Below are 21,125 nucleotides of genomic sequence, written 5' to 3'. Positions count from 1 at the left end.
CCCTCTATTTCCAGCTCAGGCACTGAGAAGTTTTATATCATCACCACTGGAGGGCAGCACCGCCTTTCCCTCGTCCCCCACTGCATGCTCGGTACAGAGGGCCTGCTCATAGTTTATCCTGTAATGTCTCTGTGCCAGAAAACTGTCTGTTTAAACAAACATTCTTGTCCAACAGTGTGAATCTCACCTGACAGACGGTGTTGTTTATTTTGCAAAGTGCAACTTCAGGATCAGTGTGGACACGCAATATGTGCCCACACTTTATAAGTAGTCACAAATCTTGTGTGCCCACATGTCTTGGTGTGCATTTTCTGAAAAGCTAAACCTTTCTGGGTGTTTTGTGGACATATCGTGCAGTGTTTATTTTGTTTTTGTGGTTTTTTGGGGGATCTGACAAATGGAGCCCCATATTGGCCTGGTCTTTGTGAATGTGTTGTAGCCTATGTACTGTATGTAGAGGTTATAATATATGCAGATATGACAGCTGTTTTTTTTTGTTGTTGTTGTTGTTTTTTTAACAAAATACACATGTATTACAGGAAAAGATGTAATTTCGAAATGGTGTCGCCACATAATTTGTGCAGCACAGCACGCTCCGATTGCGTTGTTTTCAATTCTCTCAGAGCAGAGTACACATGACAGCAGAGCAAGCAGCGATTCTAGTTTCTGAATGTATTGCTGGGAAGTTGAAAACAACAATGACCTTGTCATTTTCAAATACAGCTCTAATATAATTCTCACTCATGCTTATTTTATCGGTTGCTACGTTAGCCAGGTAGCTAGTCCAGTATAGTTTGTCAGTATATCAGTCAGCTCCTCTAGCAATGCATCGCTTGTGGGGACTTCAACAAGACAGCAACTTTTGAAAAACGTTTGAAAAACAGTACCTCAAACTGCTTGTATTTAAAAATGCATAAACCTTAATCACAGGATTCCTGTGGGGCAGTTTTGAAGCTTGGTGCGGTGGTTCCGGCCGTCGCCATCTTGGCAGTGCGTGGCTTCTCCTAACTCAAAGCTATTCCAAAAAAAAAGGGTGCCAAAAGGTGGGACTTGAATGGAGCTGAGGCTCTCGCACGTGTGAGGCCACCCTCCATCACTCAGAGTGGACACACCCTCAATTATACAAAACTTTAAGCTTTGACTCAGTTTCATCTGACGAGTTATAAAAGATCCAGCATCGTACAGTTGGCATGGATGGAGAAAACAGGAAGCAAAGTCGTTTCTTTTACCAGGCTGTAAATCTGTTTATGTCTGCTGTAAAGTTTTAGATGGTCAATGAGGATTTAATTGCTTTTGGAGCCCCGTGTGGCCAATAGTGGAACTGCACCTTTGCCTCTTGGTATTACAGCAATGTTTTATCTTTTATCACCTTCTTCCATGAAGTAAAGGAGACACCCAGCTTAATTATATTTCTTTTAAAGTTGTATTGCTATTTTTAGTCTAGTTTTAAATAGTCCTATGTTTAAATGTTTTATTAAATTGTGCTATTGTTTGTCATGTTTGATTTCGTTGTTTCAAGTTAAAAATAACTGCACAACGAAAGCACAAAACCATCTACACACACACACACACACACACACACACACACATAAGAAATACATGTACCGAGCTGGAGGTCTAGCAAAGCCTAGAATATAAACTCATAATGGAAGCAGACGAATACATAAAGATAAATGTTTTATATCAAGAAACAGTGTCCTATTAACAATGCACTCCTGCAGTATATTCTGTGTTACATAAAATGACTTTTTTTTTCTTGGAGGGATACACCATGTGTTTTTTGTTATCTCAAACCTAAAGAGGGAACCCTGCAGCCTCCATCGGATTAGAGCAGAAAGGTCAGCGTCACATATTTACTCCCGCCCCCCCCAAAAAAAAGAAGAAGAAGAAGCCACATTTGACATTTAAACTTCCAGTCAGGGAGGTAATATTTACACTAAAGGGATCTGTGTGGATAATCTGGAAGTGAACGCCACCTGGACCTGGAGCTGCACCGTTGACTTTGAAGACTCACACTTGACTTAGTCTGACAGGGTGAATTATTTAAACCACAAACAATGGCTGTGTACAGCTGAATGAGCAGGGATGGGACTGACACCGGTTGGTTCCCATGGGAACAAAAACAGAAGCATGGGGCGCTCGGTTATAATCTAGCCTAAACATATGTATGCAATATGAAAAGTACATTTGTGTACTATATGTGCACAATATGGTGATATCAGAATCAGAATCATTTATTATTATTATTATTATTATTTACTTTATTGGCTAAGTATGTGTGCACATACAAGGAATTTGACTCCAGTAACTTTTGCTCTCTTGTATAGTCTCCTGAGACCTCCTCTTTTTTTTTTTCAAAAACATTTTATATCAGGTATTATATAATGTCCTTTATAGTGGACAACAGGTTTCAAACTCTTTGTTTTCTTGTCTGATCTGACCAAATTGTTGCTGCAATATCAGCAACAGCAACTAACACAATTAATGAAGTTAATTAACTTAACTTGTAACCTAAATGTAGTTAACTGGAACGTCGTTTATCTTTTATGGCAGTATTCTGAATAATCAATTCATCTCTACTGTCGAATAAATACAATAACATCACATTAATGTATTTAACTGCTCCTGACCCAAACCGGATCACAATGGGTGTGGTACAATTTCAGTTTTCAAACAAATTTTCAAGTTCCATCTGCAATTTTGAGTAAAACTCTCTCTATTTTTGTCAAATTACTGTCACCTGTGATACTGTGAATTTTAAATAAAAACAGATGAATTGAGTCCCAATGTCCACAGCAGGGGACATCAACAAAAAGTATACTGCTCCGTGGTTAAAATGTTGTCCATATGAATAAAACTTGTTTGAAGGTTAGCTGAAACCCTTTTCTAACTAAAACATATCAAATAGCCACTTAGAACCATGATAAATTTATGTTTTTTCGACTATTTACCTCTCTTGCTCCCATAAAATGTGGCCAGTGAGATGTCAGCCATTTTTGGAATGCAGAGCTCCTTTTGCACATGTAACACCCCAAACAATAAATATATCAATAAAAAGGCCAGGATGTCCTCTACATGGCACCACAGATTTCAACTCTGTAGCTTATATAGTTTTTTAAATATCAATAAGGGACTCATGTCCCCTACAAAGGACAAAAATTAACTACCGGGTCCCAGGAGGATAAAAAAACACAGAACTTAAATAAGTGTAAAAAATAAATCTCAATTTGTACTTAAAATAATGAAAAATAATAATAATAAAGGATAAGAGCAGATATATAAAGAGGTCCAGGAGTTTGTACAGTATGTTAAATGCATTGTTAAAAAAAAATGTAGTAAGACTGTTATTGATACTCACAAGACAAAATAGTTAATTGTGCATTACAAAATTATAGTCACATAATCACATAATGTAGACTCAGTGCAAGAATTATGGGCTTTTATTTTTGCAGCAGTGAAGCTCTGTGAGTGCTGGTTTGAAATGCGTTCCGTTATCAAGTGGTTTCCGGTTTGGACGTCTTCCTTCAAAATAAAAGCGTGGCAGCTTGTTGTGGTTTGAGGTCAAATCTGATGTGAGAATGTATTGAAATAAATAAATATATACATAATCAGAGGGAAAATATCAATTATCATTATGATTATTGATTCATACACATTGCACACTGTTATATACTCAGTGATGGAAAATGGCACGCATTAAAGGTTCAAATGATGGATGTTGCAGTCAAAGTATGTAGTCAACGACATCTATCAGGATTATTCCAGGTTATTCGTGCATTAAAAACTGCTGTGATGTTTTTGTAACCGTTTACATATGATGTAAATGTGAATGCAGGGTTATTATTTATCCAAAAACAGGTAATGTTTATTGCTTGTGTGGCAAGAAATTTAAACTTAATTTTGTTAAAAAGAAGAAATTAGCTTCCTGCACAGTGTGGCATAATATACAAGTGTTTACTTAATAAAAAACATATATAGAATTAGAAATTAGAAAAGCCTTTGTCATTGTATGCAAGATACCCACCACATATAGACACATATAAAAAAACATACTCTATAATCTAATTCAGAGACTGAGTTAGACCAATAATAAATATATTGCACCACAATGTAAACTATTCATTTGCGTTATATCATTAATTGAGGGACTGGAAGACTTTGGGGACGAAACCTTTCTGTAATACGTCTATTTAACTACTGCAACAGGTGAAGATTTTTTTTGTGTGTGTGTTTTCAGATTCAGAATTCAGAAAACTTTATAATGAGAAGCATGACATGCAAAAAGAAGAAATTGTTACAATATACACAAAAACTGTGCTATTAATCCATATAGAGGATGGCTGTATGAATAAAGTAAATAAGAAATTCGCTTCCTGCATAGTGTAGCAAGTATTTATTAAAAAAACAATACAGTTTAAAGTGCTTCACACACAATAGTAGTTGGTTATCAGCAGGTTTGCGAAAACGACGCCTTTATTGTGAAAAATCCGACCGGAAGTATGTTTGTTGTTGCTGCTCGCGGAGCACGGCGCAGCAGCTCTCTCGCGCTCCAGTCGTTGCTTCACATTCAACACTAACAGTCGCCGCTGCGACGAATGGAGACGAACGGGTGGGAGACACATCACCAAAGAGGAATTGTTTCTCTGTCGAAATAGCCTTTTTTCTCGGATGTAACGGGGGATATTTATTTTTTGAACCCGGAGACGTTTTTAGCTTTTTCAAGGAAGAAACGCCGGAGTTATTGTTTTGGGGAGAAAATAATTCGCTTCCCTTTTTTTTTTTCTCGCCCCACGAAAGCGAGCTCGGTTGCCTGTCATTTAAAAAAAAAAAAAAAAAAAAAAAAAGGGCGTGTGTGCGGGGTGAAGACAGTTTTAACCAATTGATGGTGTTTTAATATATAGATATATATTTTTTTTAAAAAACAATCTGGGTCTGAAGGACACAGTTGAAGATGGGATGCACGCTGAGTACCGAGGACAAGGCGGCGGTGGAGCGCAGTAAAATGATCGACAGGAATCTGCGGGACGACGGGGAGAAGGCGGCCAGGGAGGTCAAGCTGCTGCTGCTCGGTAAGGGAGGGTGGTCGGTGCGGCGAAGTTCGCCCCGTGTGTTCGCCCGCGGCTGGGTTAGCCGAGAGAGAGAACACACCCAGTCGTGAAAACCACATTAGAGTTAGGGTTTTTTTTTCATTTTCTTTTATTTTCCTCTTGGGTAAAATATTGTGAGGGTTGTGAAGTGTTACCGAGTTTCAATTCCGCATTAGCAGCCCCCCCCCTCTTCTTTGCTAGCTTCACTTAACTCTGGTCAGTGAACGCAACATTTTTAAAAAACTAGCTAAAACACCAGCTACTACATCATGTCACTTTGTGGTCAATGTGCTATTATATACAGCTCTAATATAGTTTTAAACTACATTAGAGCCAAGTCTTTTTTTATTTTTTTTATTTATCCCCCCCCCCCCCCCCCCCCTCCCCTGCTGTTGCCGTCACATCCATTCAGCAGTCTCTGCAGACCATTTGTATTGACTAAATCCTTTCAACAATGGCACATTTCCTCTCGTCTAGTCCACAGCAGTGCAGAGAAAATAGGCCCAGAGCTCTTTAGGGGCCCGGGCCTAACTCAGTCTGACTGGAAAAAAAAAAAGACCGAGTCCAATCATTTTAGGGCGCTTTCAAGGCTTTCAAGGCTTTCAATCCCTTCCCCTAAAGTTGAGCCTGCCCGTGCTTCCTTGTGGATGGGCCCACATTTCGTTTTATCTCAACGCTGCCAAGCAACTTGCGCAACAAATGCAGGAAATTACAGTAACAAAGTGGCAAAGAAAAAGGAGAAAAAAAAAAACAACCGCAAAAAAAAACACGGGCAGATAATGGCAGCCATTTACACCCATTTGCCACTGATCAACTTAAATAGCCGAGCGAGATTTCACGCTGATGTCGAGATAGCTGCCTCATGACCCTTTCATTACTCCCAGTTTCCAGTGACCTTCGTGCACCCGAACAGTTTCCCAAACCCTTGGTGCTGTTTGGCAAGAAACCGCCGACCGCAACGCTATTATTTTGGTGGAGCGATTTTAAATGGCACGGCGCACCCGCTGAGGCCTTTCATTGTCGTAATTTCTTGCATTAATTACATGCATTTTGTCGTTTTCCCAGCTCCGCCTGACAGCGCAATTATGCGTTGCATGCATTTACGTGTAAGCGAATGCCTCCGCTCCCAAGTGGGGAAACACTGTTATCCGTGTAAATAGAGAGCGTAGGTGAAGAACTTTTCCATCGGACCCTCAGGTTGGCCGGCTTTGGGATATGTTGACATGCACACACACGTGGTATGTGGGTTACCAAGACACACAAGGAGCAGGCAAACACCTGACAGAGGGCTGCAGGATGTATGTATGTTCTGTGGACATAAACGTGAGATTTTTTTATTTTGCGTCGTTGGAAAAAGGGACGCAATCTCTGTGACATCCAGCGAGATGTTAGTGTTGTTGGAACATGTGCGTATTTTCTCATTAAAGGCGAACCACATTCCTCGGAAGCTCGCAGGCCAGATGGGGCTTGCTCACTGAAAGCAAGCAAGCAAGTTGGGTCAAGTTCCTGCTATTTTGCTGTAGGGTGGAATATAAGTTTGCATCACCCGTTGCTTTTGCACAAATCATGCTGCTACTTTTTTTCCTTCTTCTTCTTTTGCCTGTGGTCGTGCGGCACCGCTCGCGGCCGCTTTGGCACTCTTCCCTGTCGTTTGTGTTTGGTCAGTGCGTTGTGGTAGCCAGGTAACCTGCCCGGCCTCGTCGGGTTACCGCCTGAAGCGACACGCAGGCCCGGGCCGGGATGCCAGGAGAAAGGAGGAGGAGGAGGAGGAGGAGAGGAGCTGTAAGACGAGAACACGGCTAATGACTGGAGCATTAAAAATGGAAAAGCTCCGCTGCAGTGAAGCGGGAATTAGCGTGAGAGTCAGGGCCTTGCCTTGAAGGTAAACCTGAGCTGAAAAGATACTTTTTTTTGAGGTTGCTGACTCGCGACAGATCCTCTAAACACACCTTGCCAACGAAGATAAAAAGCAGACAAAGCATGCGGGCTGATAGTAAACAGCTGGCAAGGCTGCGGAGATGCCTTTAAAAGTCTCTTTTTCGTGGCTCTCAGACGCCGTCCTAAATGCTAATCGCAGGCTTATGTGTTCTCCCGGTGACCGGCATGAAATCAGCAGCCTGACGTAAAACCCTGAATTTGCATGAACAAATGATTTTAATCTCTTCGAGGCTGCGCGCACACGCTGTCAAAGCAGCTGGCAGGCTCAGGTGTAGAGCGAGAGGAATTGTGGTCTTTTCTGAAAACACATTTCTCATTAAGATCCAAGTCTTTATTTGGATCCCATTTTATTTCCATCATCTCCAGGACCCAATTATGCTACTATTCATATCTGCACGCTAAAATAGATTACAATCTCCTCAGCCTAATTACTCTCTCTCTCTCTCTCTATAGCTGTCGTGCAACTGTGGGAAGATTTTTTTTTTTTTTATTATTAATAATCTCTAGGCTCATTGTTCTCTTTCCAATGTTTTCCACGTTTGTAACCAGCATTAGCGCGTGTGCTACTCATCTCGGAGACGCGGGGGCCACCTTATTGACGACAAAGCAGCTAGATTGCTTGCATTCCTTTATCGCCGCGAGTGTCATTAGACAAACGGCGTGTGGACGCTTCAGCCCGTGCCTGTGTGTGCGGGGAAGCCATCTTTTTCGCTGTCGATTTGCCGGTTTGGCGGATCAATGCCTGTGATTTAGCGTGGTCATTACCCCCCGGTGGGTAGCACCACTCCACTCGGAAAGGCTCCTGGAAGCCTTCATAAGTGAGTCATGGTTTAAACCCCCCCCCCCCCACACACACACACACATAGGCAGAGGTATGTGAAAAAATAAAAAAAGAGGAATTGGATAGTGAGTGAGAGGAACAATAAATCATAAAGGGAAAATGACTACAGGAGGCCGAGAGAATGTAAAAGAGGAAGAGGGATGTGTGAAGCTGAAAAAGAGAGAGAGAACATGCTGCTAATGTGGCATTGCTAATGTGTTTAGCGCATTGTGCCAAACTTAACATAAGCCTTCCTCGGGGCCTTGGACTGCATACCATAACTAAAAGCGGTCTTGCTGGGGCCAATGGATTGTAGTATAGGGTTCCTGAAGAGGAAGAGCGGAGTTTGAATCGTCGCCATCTTGGAATTGCCCGACTCCACCAAGCTTCAAGCTAGCTAGCAACTTGTGTCACTTACTGCCGCACCCTTAATTATGCAAACCCTTAAAATAATTTTAACAGGTTAGTTATATAAAAATCCACCCCTGCACAGTTGAAATGGGCTCCAGAGACCAAAACTTCTTTTGTCCCAGGCTGTAAATATCTTTATATCTGCTATAAAATAAGGCGTTTTTAAACATGGAGGTCTGTAGGGATTGACTTGCTTTTGTAGCCTCGAGTGGCTATTTGGGGAAGTGCAGTTTTTGGGCAATGTTGATTTGTCAGCCCTGGAGGTTGTTGCTCAACTTGGTCGACTGCCCTGACCTTTATGCACCACCTGACACGCACAAATTTGTCTTCGTGCCAGTAATCACACCCAGAAAGCCAGCTGGAGTGGAGGGGAATTTTTGCTAACTGTGATTATTGTGCGAAGTCAGATTATCTGAGGTATTTATCAGAAACATATGGCAAGTCTATAAATGGACAAGTCATTTTTTTAATCACTTCCATCTCTTTATACCGCCGTTCCCCCGTCCTCCCTGGGTTCTAGCTCTGGGCGAAGAACAACTGAAGGGGAGTTCCAAGAGGAAAGATGTGTTTGCGGTCGGTTAGATAGAAACATCCCTGTTCTCCGCGGAAGAAGAAGAAGAAGAAGAAGGAGGCTTCTGTGGAAGAAAGAAAGAAAGAAGAAGAAAAAAAATCCCTGCAAGGGTTTAGCCTGAATTTTCCTAAAATAGTTTGAACCGCTAGAAACAGAAACCAGCTGCTCCAGTGGTTTTGAGTTGTGGAGCTGTTTTTGGGGTGGGTGCATCAAAGCCGTGGGCGTGCAACACGACTCTGCACGGAGAGCGATAGGTCAGGCATGTGGTTTCATGAAACCTTTAAAGGTCTGCGAGTGTGTGTGAGGCGAAATCCCTGTGTCTTGTGCTCGCCAGACCTCGAGGCCTTTGGGGCACCACACCCTAATGATATCACCATGTCGCAGGGTCCAGAGCCAAGTGGCTTATATAAACACATGGCTCAGTTGATTATAATGATGACATGGACACTAAATTTATGGATTTTTTTCCAATGTTAACCAGTGGAATGCTTGAAATTACTAGACAAGCTTATCAGCGTAGCAGTTGCTTGCAGTCAAAGTCACTTCCAGGGACAATTCATCAGATGTTGCTGTCTAATTTCTCAATTTCTTAAAAACTGGGCGTCATGTTTGCAATTTTTTTTGTGTCCCAATTGTGTTTATAAGGAGCTCCACTTTGAAATTTCCACTTTGAGTCGGTACGCGAGGCGTTCGTGGGTCTCGGGCAGGCACGAAAGGTGCGACTGCGCCAGCTCAAGAGGGCGCGGGTGCCTCAGTCAGGCGGTAAAAACGCAGCGTACGAGCCCCACAGGGATTCACAGAGCCAAGTGTTTGGCCTCCGAGCGCAGGGAGCTGCCACTGTAACCGTCAACCTCGCCCCCCTCCAGGGTGCTCCGGCGCCTGAGTGGTGACACGTAATTAAAATAATGTGTCCCCAGGTGAATATCATCCAATTATACTGAGGGAGGAAGTTCCTCTGTTGCTGCTGAGGGGAAAGTTTAGAGGAATTCGGCAGCAAGATGCATCTATTTTTAATGAATCCCTTGTTCAAAGTTTTATTTTCAGGGCTTGAAAGGCTCGACGAGAAGTAGCACACTTCAAAAAATTTTTGTTTTGGTTACCACGAGGAAAGTGGAACTAGATTAAGCAGATGATTTCTTATGCAAGAGCACACCATCTTGTCTCTGCTGACAGTATCACGCGGTAACAGATAGTGGTAGATTTCACGATATGACTCTTACTTCCCTTTTTTCTAGAGCTGTGGGGATTCGCACAGGGAATAGACGCTCTCGAGTGGTTTTAAAAGAACTAGCAGCGGGTCATTACGTCAGCGAGGACCGGCTGGTTGCCTCCGCCGGTGTCCGCCGCTGTAATATGACTCCATGATTGCACATTAGTAGATCTAATGTAGTTTATGGTAATACCCATTAGACGCCACAGGTCTAATGAGTGCGGTTTATGAGGATATCGCAGATGGCTTTGATTGGTAGAGGAGAAATTTCAATAAAAGGCCACTTCCTAGTGATGGAGGCATCGAATACAGTAGAGAACGAGCAGCAGATGCATAATACATAATGGTCTCAGTGGAGGCCAGCATGTCACACACACACACTAACACACACACACGCCAACACAAGTCTCCTCAGGTGACTGTGGCCTCGCAGCAGAGATGGATGTCCTGCGTATAACGAGAGCAGTTGCCATGACACTGTGACGTTTCGAGCGATCCGGCAAACAAAAGCCGGACGCCTGGTTCCCTTTACGGTCTCCCAGTCTCTCCCCGCCCCCCGACCTCCCATCTTTTAATCACACTTGCGAGGTCTCATCGCTCAGATAAACTGCCGTCGAATCCGATTAGCCGACAGCAGAGAGCGCCTCGGCCTCGTCCTGTAGCGACACCGCGTTTTTCAGGAATTTCGCAGCGCTGTCAATAATAAGCTTAATCGCTTAATAATCACCGGAGAACGCCGAGAACACGCCGGAAAAAAAAAACATCTGATCCGATCGAGCTTTTTTGGGACGCTGAATAATCGGTATATTGGGCTGGAAAGCCCTGGAGGTGATACCAGAAGTTGAAAGGCTCCTTTTGACTCAAGCACTCGAGTTCAACCTCAGCTTAAACACACACGTACTTGTTTCTCAGTTCTTCTTGGGATGCAGTGGTTATGCTCGGGTTTCATTTTCATGGTTCCTCGTTACATCGCTCAGTCACGCTGGATTTTAGTTTGAAAACTCTGAAATATTCCATTTAAAATATCCAGATAAGGCTTAAGAACACAGTGCTTCATTTGTCCCATTGATATATATATGAAACCCCTATCTCCTGAAGTAATTACACTCTCTAATAATAACCTTTCTCCTGTCTTGTTTTTTTTTTTTTTCAGGTGCTGGTGAATCAGGGAAAAGTACAATTGTCAAGCAGATGAAGTGAGTCCCTACATCAAATCATTCCGCACACACACAGAGAGCGCTCAAAACAAACTTCTCCTTCCGACGGCTCCTCCGATCAGATATGCAGAATGGCGCCGCGTGAGATTACACACTGGAAGAGTGTTCATTTTCCACAACACAAACAGTGTCAAACACCAATCGCGCTTTTTTGTGGCGTCTCTCGGGGGTAATGTCACACTCTGAGAGTTGCAGTACAAACAGGTACCGTGCGTAATGGATCGCGAAGACGCACAGGCAGAATACATTAATACGGATTGTGCCTATACATCATGTGTCATGCATACGAATGGCATTCTTCATATCTCGCAGATACACCCATCAGTCAGTGGGGCTCAGCATGTGAGAACAAGGACACTGTTCATGTAGAAATATTATTTTCCTCACCAAGGCTGTTTTCATAAATTTGAACGCAGCGCAATTGAGCTGAGAGATAATCTCTGTATTTACTAACGCTGCATGCTCATTGGAGCATGTTGCAGCAGGCGGATATAAATGTTGTCAGATGGTTTAGGTTGTACTTTCCGCCTTTCTTAATACTGGAAGAGAAGTTTTATTGTCAACAAACCGGTTAAAAGACCAAGTGAAGTGAACAGGGGAAGGTACAGTATGATGACATTCGAATTTTTTTTTACATGAAGTGTTGCAGGTGTAAATGCCGGTCAACGTATTATAAGCATTGTGCTCATTTCCCTTTACTTTGTAGCTGACAGTCAGTTGGTAGCTGGTATGGATGTCCTGATGAGGCTTTTTTAAAAATGTTTGGATCGGATCGGCGCCCTAGCGTTTAGGTCTGCCATGAACCAAAACCTCGTTCCTGTAGTGTCAGTTGACAAAGTGGAAAAGCTGCCCGAAAGAAAACGAAGAAAAAGAAGAACGACTTCTTACTCTGAAAACTTTCATGAGATGGTAGGTGGTGATCGTAACTCAATACCACCAACCGAAAATTAAATAAATATGCCGAGTACACTCAGGCGAAGGCTGCACTAACATAACAACAAACACTGAACGCTCAGTTTAAGCAAAGTCTCCTCGTGACAGTGTCAAGGCATTCTGGATGAATAAATGTAAGATAAGAAAAGTCTTTATGAATATCCAGGGAGGACATTTTGGTTTATTTAAGATCAGATCAGGACTCGGATCGTTAGATAACTAAATATTAAAATATCGGTCGCTAGTGGACGTTCAAGGCTCTGGTTGCCTAGGTAATCCTCTTTTATATTTCTCGCACCAAATGTGTCCAATTGAAACAAGCAGAATATAAATAATATTTCTAGTATAAGGAGGGATGGTGTCAACGCTTCTCCTTCTGGGTTCATTCAACGCAACAAGACTAGACATTGCGACTGAGTTGCCTCAGTCTTAAAGTTGAGAGTAGTTCAACTTGCCTACTTTACGTCACCACTACAACATGGCATAGTCTCCATAGTTTCTTCCTGTGTCTGCGTCCTTTTACTCCTCTGCACCAACATCTAAAACTAACAGAAACTCAAGCTCGAGCTTTTGCGGTGAACTCAGCCACTTACTGCAAGTTAAACAATACATTACATCTTCAGTAGGAGTAAATACTTGAGGCTTTCAGCACATTGTTGGCCTGATTTTTTTTTTTGACAAATGTATAGAACAATCAAACTATTTTTGGGCACTGTAATCATGTCTCTATTTAGGATTATTATAGTAGAATAAACTGCCAGGACTCAAAGATGGCAGACATTTAGCTTATGCTTTTAAACAAAATGAACTGAGTGTAGAAAAGGCTTGTTTTCCCCATACGGTTGTAATTCCAGCTGCCAGAAATGGAGAGCGAAGAGATCAGGGTCATTGTGGCCACACAGCGAACACGTCGGTTGGGAGTATTACAAGCGGAGCTGAATGTGAGCTGATGAGAAAATCACTCAATTCTAAGAATGTTAAAAAAGGAGGACATATCATTCAGCTGGGATGGAAGCAGCGGAGGGAAATAGCTCGGCCACTGACTCATTTTTTCCCCCCCCCCTCTCTCTCTCTCTCTGCAGGATCATCCACGAGGCAGGCTACTCAGAAGAGGAATGCAAGCAGTACAAGGCTGTGGTCTACAGCAACACCATCCAGTCCATCATCGCCATCATCAGAGCCATGGGGCGCCTCAAGATCGACTTCGGCGACGCCGCGAGAGCCGTGAGTGACGGAGAGAGTGGGGGGGGGGGTTTAATTGGCTCAGTTTAGAGTAGAAACCTGAAGCTAATGTGTGATCTGGGTTTACCTGATGCTCCAAGTTGGCTATTAACATGGTGAATTTGGTGGTAGCAGCCAAAGTCATGGACGGTGTTTCCTTGCATTTGGTGGAACTCTGTGTCATACGTCAATCAGCTGTATGAGTGAGTCCCATTGGCCTACGACACTAGTTTCCTTCCTGATTGGGTCTTCAACACAGAAAATGAATTACAGACGTTACTGACCTTCTTGTCTGTGCAAGCAAACAGTGTGCAGTTACATTCTGCACGTGGCTACTGCCTGCATATGGAAAAGGGAAGCTAGTACTCAGGTCTGTCTGTGATATCAAGAGTGTAGTCAGAGATTAGACTATAAATATGTCCCTGCCATCACACATGGATTCACATTTAATTTATAGCCCTACCTTAAACTGCTTTATTACCCCGTGACTGACGTTTCAGCTTGATGGCAGATTAATGTTAATTACAGAAATGGAGTAATGACTTCGACGGCTGATTTATGGTTTCCTCTCCTAGGATGATGCACGGCAGCTGTTTGTGCTGGCCGGCTCGGCGGAGGAAGGCTTCATGACAGCCGAGCTGGCCGGCGTCATCAAGCGGCTCTGGAAGGACGGAGGTGTGCAAGCCTGCTTCGGCCGCTCCCGCGAATATCAGCTCAACGACTCGGCAGCATAGTGAGTCACACAAACAAGCGCACCGTCAACAGAGTTAATAATTTGCGGGGTACGGCGGATTTTTTTTTGTGAGTCACCCGCAGAGGAGAGCTCTCGCAAGTTTCGTGTCAACAGCTTTTAACGGCAAAGCCTTTCACGGCGGACGATCGCTACCAAGCACGCGGAGAGCTGCTTCCACGTCTAGCCAAACACGGCCCGCTCCAGCCTTCTGCCATGCTTGGAGAGCAGAAAGCCACGCTGTCACGCATCTGTCTGGACTTTTAGACTGTCAATATTTGCTTTTCTACGGCAAGTCTGAAAAGCAGTGGCTGGAAAGAGTATTTAATCTCTGACCTTTCACATAAGCGCACAAACATTTGCCACATATCTAAAAAGTGTACAAAAGCGTATATTGGGACTCTCTGGTTTTTAGGGCGAAGAAGCCATTTGCCTTGTTTTTGCTGCGACAGAACAAATGGCGGCGGTTAATGTTGCGGGTCCGGGGAGCTGCAGTTGTTGGCCATTTTCTAATCACTTCCTCTAATCCTCGCTGTCCAGGGGCTCGTCATGAATAGGAAACACCAATGCTAAACCCTGTTTTTTTTTTTTTAAATTATTATTCATTCAACATCTTGGGAGGCAAACATAAAAGGTTGTTTGCGTGAAAGGGAGATTACTTGTGTTTGTCTGCTAGCAACTAGAGGCCACTAATCTGCCTCCCTTGTAATTTATCAGCAGTAACCTTGAAGTACTAACTTGCGTCATTATACATCCAGAGAGTGCAATATCCTGCATGGGGCTCGGGAAACACACTCGACAAATATTAAATAATAACCAGGCTCCAGTAAAATGTAGGTCGGTTTTTAAGTTTTATGTTTTATCTGGACTACTGTGCAAAGATTTTTGGAAAAGAAAGAAAAGAAACATGCCTAGATTTAGCTTCCCCGAGTCGCATGAGTGCTCTCAGGTACTTTATTTGGCAAAAATGTGGGACAGCACCCTGGACAGATGGCAAGTCCATTACAGGCCGAACACACACACACAGCGAGACAATCACGCTCGCATGTGGGGAGTTTCCGAAGCGGCCGCGTTATATATTGTTGGACTGTGGGAGGGAGCAGAGCGCCCAGAGGGACCAGAGGGACCCCACCGGCCACAGAGAAAACAATGCTCCCTCCCCGCTGAAAAGACCAGGGCTTAGATTAAAGCCTAGGGCGCTCCGACCGCTAAACCTCTGCGCCATTGTGTCTAAACATAACGAAAAGAGAAATTTATGTCTTTATGTAGTTTGCGGTTTTTTGCAACTGAAAATACATGCCTCGATCTCAGTAATTATCTAGTCAACACTCTCAGCCATAGAGCAGTTGCTTATCCTTCCAAAGGCTTTGGGAGGTGTTTGACACACTCTTGACCTCCATTCACACTCTGCCTCGCTCCCCTTTCTTCTCTTTCATCCCCCCTCCTTCTCTTTGTGTCCCTCTCTCAGCTACTTGAACGATCTGGACAGGATATCCCAGGCCACCTACATCCCAACCCAGCAGGACGTCCTGAGGACCCGAGTCAAAACCACAGGCATTGTGGAGACGCACTTCACGTTCAAGGACCTGCACTTCAAGTGAGAATTTCTCCACTGCAACAGCTGGCTCCGGCTCAAAAAAAACAAAACAAAAAAAAAAACCGCGATGGCTTAATTAGTTTTCCTTCCTGCGACTGACTCACTCGCTGCCATAGAAATTCCCTTTAGTACGTGCACAGCTGTAAGTTGTGACACCGTTTGTGAAGGTGTTGCGCGGATCATCGGTGACTCAGCCGCGGCCCTCTGTTGGCAAACACAGACAGGAAGTGGGGGCAGTTTGGTGATGTCACAGTGTTCAGCAGACGTGTTGTGGGTCGTTTTAGCATCATTGAAACAATGAGTGAAATACCATGTAGCTACATATAACCACACAGTTAAAAAAACCTGAGGTAGATGTTGATTCATGAAATGTAGGACGTCAGGGGATAAGGGTTATAACAGAAGCTAAATGAGGCTTCTGTTAATCCACCACAACTCCTCCTTTCGATTTTCTCGTTTCTGTGCATTAAAGAGTGTCTTCCTGGAATCTGATTTGAATGCATCCATTGTTAGATTTGCCTATACACACACATACGTCCTGATTGAGACAAAATATCAGTTCAGTTCAACAGTTCATGCCTTTCCTTTAAACCTAATCTGAAAGTTAAAAACATCCTTTATCTTCTGTCTGTTGCGATAATATAACAGTTATGAGTTGGCACTTCTGACATTCTAAGGAAATTTCATAATCTTCAGTGATGACAGATAAAGAATTTCTTTGTTTATTGCCCTCGTTTACTTACTGTTATAAGTTAATATAAGATAAAGATCAGAAATTAGCAGACAGCCTTAAGACAGTCATCCATGCTCGAACATATGTCCTTCTGTCTCTCTTCTCAGAATGTTTGACGTCGGCGGTCAGCGGTCTGAGAGGAAGAAGTGGATCCATTGCTTCGAGGGCGTGACCGCCATCATCTTCTGCGTGGCCCTGAGCGACTACGACCTGGTGCTGGCTGAGGATGAAGAGATGGTGAGCGTGTGACTGAGCTTAAAATAGCTGAATTGTGATGGGTCGGAGGAGGAAGAGGAGGAGGAGGAGGAGGAGGAGGAATAAAGGATAGGGTTCCGCCCGAGATCTCTATACCGTTTTTTTTATGGATCACTGAGCAAACGCACAGCGACCGACATCACTCTTCTCTTTTCCCCCCTCAGAACCGAATGCACGAGAGTATGAAGCTGTTCGACAGCATCTGCAACAACAAGTGGTTCACAGACACCTCCATCATCCTCTTCCTCAACAAGAAGGACCTGTTTGAGGAGAAGATCAAGAAGAGCCCTCTTACTATCTGCTACCCCGAATACGCTGGTGAGAACGGCCCCGAAAGCCTTTTTAATTCACTCAAACTAGGGCTGGACGATACTGACTAAAAATCATATCAATATTGTTTAGTTGAAAGGCGATATACGGTATATATTGCGATATTTTTTAATTGGAAGGCCATATATGATATATATATATATATATCACAATATTTTTTGTTGAAATGCGATATACATTATACATCCCGATATTGTTTTAGGTGGAAGGCGATATACGATTTGTATCGCAATATTTTTTAGTTGAAAGATATACGATATATAATATATATTGTGATATTATTGCGATATTTTTTAATTGGAAGGCCATATACGATATATATCACAATATTTATTGTTGAAATGCGATCTACATTATACATCCCGATATTGTTTTAGGTGGAAAGCGATATACGATTTGTATCGCAATATTTTTTAGTTGAAAGATATACGATATACGATATATTTTGCGATATTTTTGCGATATATATTGCGATATTTTTTAGAAAGCCGTAAATTTAAGAAGACACTCTATGTAACAGACTGCTATACATTTATATGACAAATGGCTATATAAGAAATACAATAAAATTGCTATTTGAATAAAATAAACATACAGCGAGGGAAATGGGCGGAGCATTAAGTGAGACCTGGGAGAGAAGACATAGACAACATGGTGGTCCTCTTTTAACACAACATAAAGTGTATTGATTAAACATATACATATGTACTTTCATGCTATATCTAGCATGAGAACATATCGACATATCTTAAAAACGTCAATATATCGTCCAGCCCTAACTCTAACTGTCATTATCAGCATGATGCTACAGCCAGCAGCCAGTTAGCTTAGCATATAGAAGGAAACTGATAGTCAGACTGTCTAAATGTAACAAGAAACAGGTCATAATGATTTGGTTAATCCATGTGACTCATATAAAACTGGGAAGTTGTGGTAGTTTGGCGTTTGTGTCTGAGTGTTTCTTAACCTGCAGCTTCCTAAAATGACACTTCACCTTTTGAACGGATCAAACAAATGAAGAACATATTAATTTGCTTTCAAGGCTTTTAGCTTCAATATTATAACAAGAAACGGCCATTTTATTCTTTTTGAATGAAGTGTTCTTCACAGGATGTGGCCCAAACCATGCCATTCATTACCTCAAACCATACAATAACAGGTTTACAATGTCCTTTCCTATGTGGTGACTTCCTGGCTACTTCACTTCCTCCTTCTTCTCCTCCTCCTCCTCCTCCAGGCTCCAACACGTACGAGGAAGCTGCCGCCTACATCCAGTGTCAGTTCGAGGACCTGAACAAGAGGAAGGACACCAAGGAGATTTACACCCACTTCACCTGCGCCACAGACACCAAGAACGTGCAGTTTGTCTTTGACGCCGTCACCGACGTCATCATCAAGAACAACCTGAAAGACTGTGGTCTCTTCTAAGAACGATGACGACGATAAAAACGACGCCCTTTTTTTCTCGGTAAGGAAACCCCTCGCCTCAATTCAGTTCACAACCGGAGCCGGACCGGCGCCTCGTTCTCCTGGCTCACATGCGGCGGACATGTGTGCAGGATTGCGTCACGGACGGGGTGCACATGTCAGGATTATGACTGAATATGTAGCGTCAGGATGGAGTGGGAGTTGTGGAGAGGAAATCCGCAGGGGCCTGTTTTTTTTACAATTTACATTTGAATTTAAAGCCAATTTAAAGTTTAAATTTATGGGATTTATGAGCGAGCGTAGCTGGCGTCGAGCACAAAGATGCAGCGTAATCCGTCGTAATTTAATCAGCGGATAGCAAAAAAAAAAAAAAAGACTTAAATTCATTTCCTGCTCCATTTAGATGTTTGCATAAGGTCGAGCTCCTCCCTCCTCTCAACTGTCCTCTCGCTCATGCTCCTTTATGTCTCCTCTTCTGTCCTCAGGCGGTGGAGCCAGCTTATTGTGCATCTTTGGTGGGGAAGATGAGAAGAGGATCAGTCACGGACCAGTGCTGTACTATATGCCACTTTTAACAGCTTTATTTATGTTTTTTTTTTTTTTTTTTTGTCTTGGAACATTTTTGAACTAGCGTTAAAGCATTTGTGTAGGATGTTTGTATCATTGTAAAAGCGTCACGGCGAATTTCCACTCTCATTTTATTTTCCTTTCTTTTTATTATTTTATTTTTTTGGAGGAGGAGAAGGTGGAGATCACGTTTTTGCTGTTCTTTCTGCCGCTGTCTCTGGAAAAGGAAACTTTTGCTGTTGGTGGAAATGCTTCTTTTCTTCCTTCCCTACAACCGAGAAAAAAAAAAAAAAGGGAAGAAAAGGGGTACGACCTTTTGAGTCCAGTCTGTTGGTACTTGTGCCTTCGCATGCCTTTTTACTGCGGTCGTAGTCCCGATGCTTGTTCTGTTGCCTGCTGAATTGTTCTAAACATAAAGAGGTAAACTGTTTTCATATGTTAGTGTCTCTCTCTGCTATCTTCTGTGTGCACACCACTGAGCTATCAGGAGGAGGAAGATTTCCCTCTGGTCTAAAGGTACATGGGTCTCCATGGTGACCAACATGTAGCCTCCACAGTCCCCCTACCCACCCGCCCACCCCTACCCGCCGCCATGACAATGGAAGGCCTTGATGGCCAATCACACAGTACAATACTGAGATGTATATTGTTACATTTACCCCACAAATCTGGGGTTCTGGTTTTTAAGCAGTGTATAAAATATCCATTCTTCCCAACCATTCAGAAAAAAATGGTTAGTCGAGGAGGCGCTGAGCTTATAGTACGCTCAAGTGTTTCGAGTACAGAGACCAGACTAGGCACATTTTACTGTATATTTTAATGTATTTAGAGGAGATGGTGTTGAGGAGAGGATAAACAGGACCACAGAGTAGACTGGTGTTAAAGGCGAGGGTGAGGTCTGAAATGTTTTAAGGTTCAGACTCAGTTCAGAGAGAGAGAGAGAGTACGGGCAACGTTTGAGGATCCGAGAAAACCCATCCTTCAGGAAGATGGTCAGGGGGAGGCTGGTCTGTGATTCTAGATCAGAACCACTTTGCCAAGAGGAGTGATGACGATGATAAATCTGGTCCCGGATCTATTATATATATATATATATTCATATATATATATATATAAATAAAATAAAAAAAACTGCCACAACTGTCAATGTATGTGTATGTTCTCCATGGAAGGAGAATCTTTGTAGACTCATCTCCCTTATTTTGCTAATAAAAACCATTTACAAACCACACGGAGCTGCTGTGTCATCATTACCGACGGTATAATGTGCGTCTTTGACAAATAGGAACAGATATTGGATTGTATCATTGTATATTGAATTTGTTTTGCCGTTACTTTAATTAGCTGCAGAAGCACAGAGGAGGAGAATAAAAACATTCAGTTCTGCTCCCCATTTTAATCTCTCAGATCTTTCATTTAGGTCATGCTGGTATCACATGTTCTCCTAAAGGATAAATACCTAAGACTCCCCTTTGGTGTCTGATGACTTGGGAAGTTTTACCTCGTAGATACAGTCAAATGTGAGTTCCCTTGTATCGCGTGTGTCTTTTATAAGCATTAGATCATTCGCTTAATGTCTTGATTCTTTTGTATTTGTGAGCGGCGAGCTCGCAACACAGGCTGTATGCCGTCACTCGCGCCGTATTCATTTCTTGTCAGCCGAGAAACCTTGTTATTTCCGAACTGGGAGTCGCACAGAGGCAATTACAGACAATATTGACAGTTCTACACACACACACACACACAACCTCCATCACATTTGTATTCCGGTCTGGCCTTAAAGGCTGCGTTACTGCAGCAGTCCTCGATGCGAAAGCCTTGTTCGGATGAAAATTAAATTACACACGGCCACCGCGAAAAGGTTGAACAGCTTGTGCAGATGTAGAAACCACCTTGATCTCATTTTCCTATTATACGAGTATATATATAGACTATGATGTAAAGCATGAGGTTGACGTGTGTCTGAGGCGATTTGCATTGTAAATATGCCGTGACATGGCTAGTGAATGCCCTCAGTGGCGGTATTATTAGAAAAGCCTCCCTTTCTAACAATAGCACTGGAGCTTTATGTTACGCA

At 42.8% G+C, this 21,125-nt stretch overlaps 1 protein-coding gene across 1 annotated transcript; it reads left to right on the top strand.

The window, feature by feature from the left end:
• Positions 1-4,490: 4,490 nt before the first annotated feature.
• On the top strand, positions 4,491-20,298 carry gnai1 (guanine nucleotide binding protein (G protein), alpha inhibiting activity polypeptide 1). The gene is made up of 9 exons (XM_084573365.1): positions 4,491-5,069; positions 11,191-11,233; positions 13,270-13,411; positions 13,984-14,141; positions 15,607-15,735; positions 16,576-16,705; positions 16,888-17,041; positions 18,291-18,521; positions 18,967-20,298. Exons 1-8 carry the CDS (start codon positions 4,952-4,954, stop codon positions 18,479-18,481), a joined length of 1,065 nt encoding a protein of 354 aa, XP_084429491.1. The 5' UTR covers positions 4,491-4,951; the 3' UTR covers positions 18,482-18,521; positions 18,967-20,298.
• The last annotated feature ends 827 nt before the right edge of the window (positions 20,299-21,125 follow it).

The sequence above is a fragment of the Chelon labrosus genome, assembly GCF_963514085.1.
Source record: "Chelon labrosus genome assembly, chromosome: 23".
NCBI classification, from domain to species: domain Eukaryota; kingdom Metazoa; phylum Chordata; class Actinopteri; order Mugiliformes; family Mugilidae; genus Chelon; species Chelon labrosus.
The sequence above is the reverse complement of the archived record's forward strand: the minus strand, read 5'-3'. Positions and strand labels throughout refer to the sequence as shown.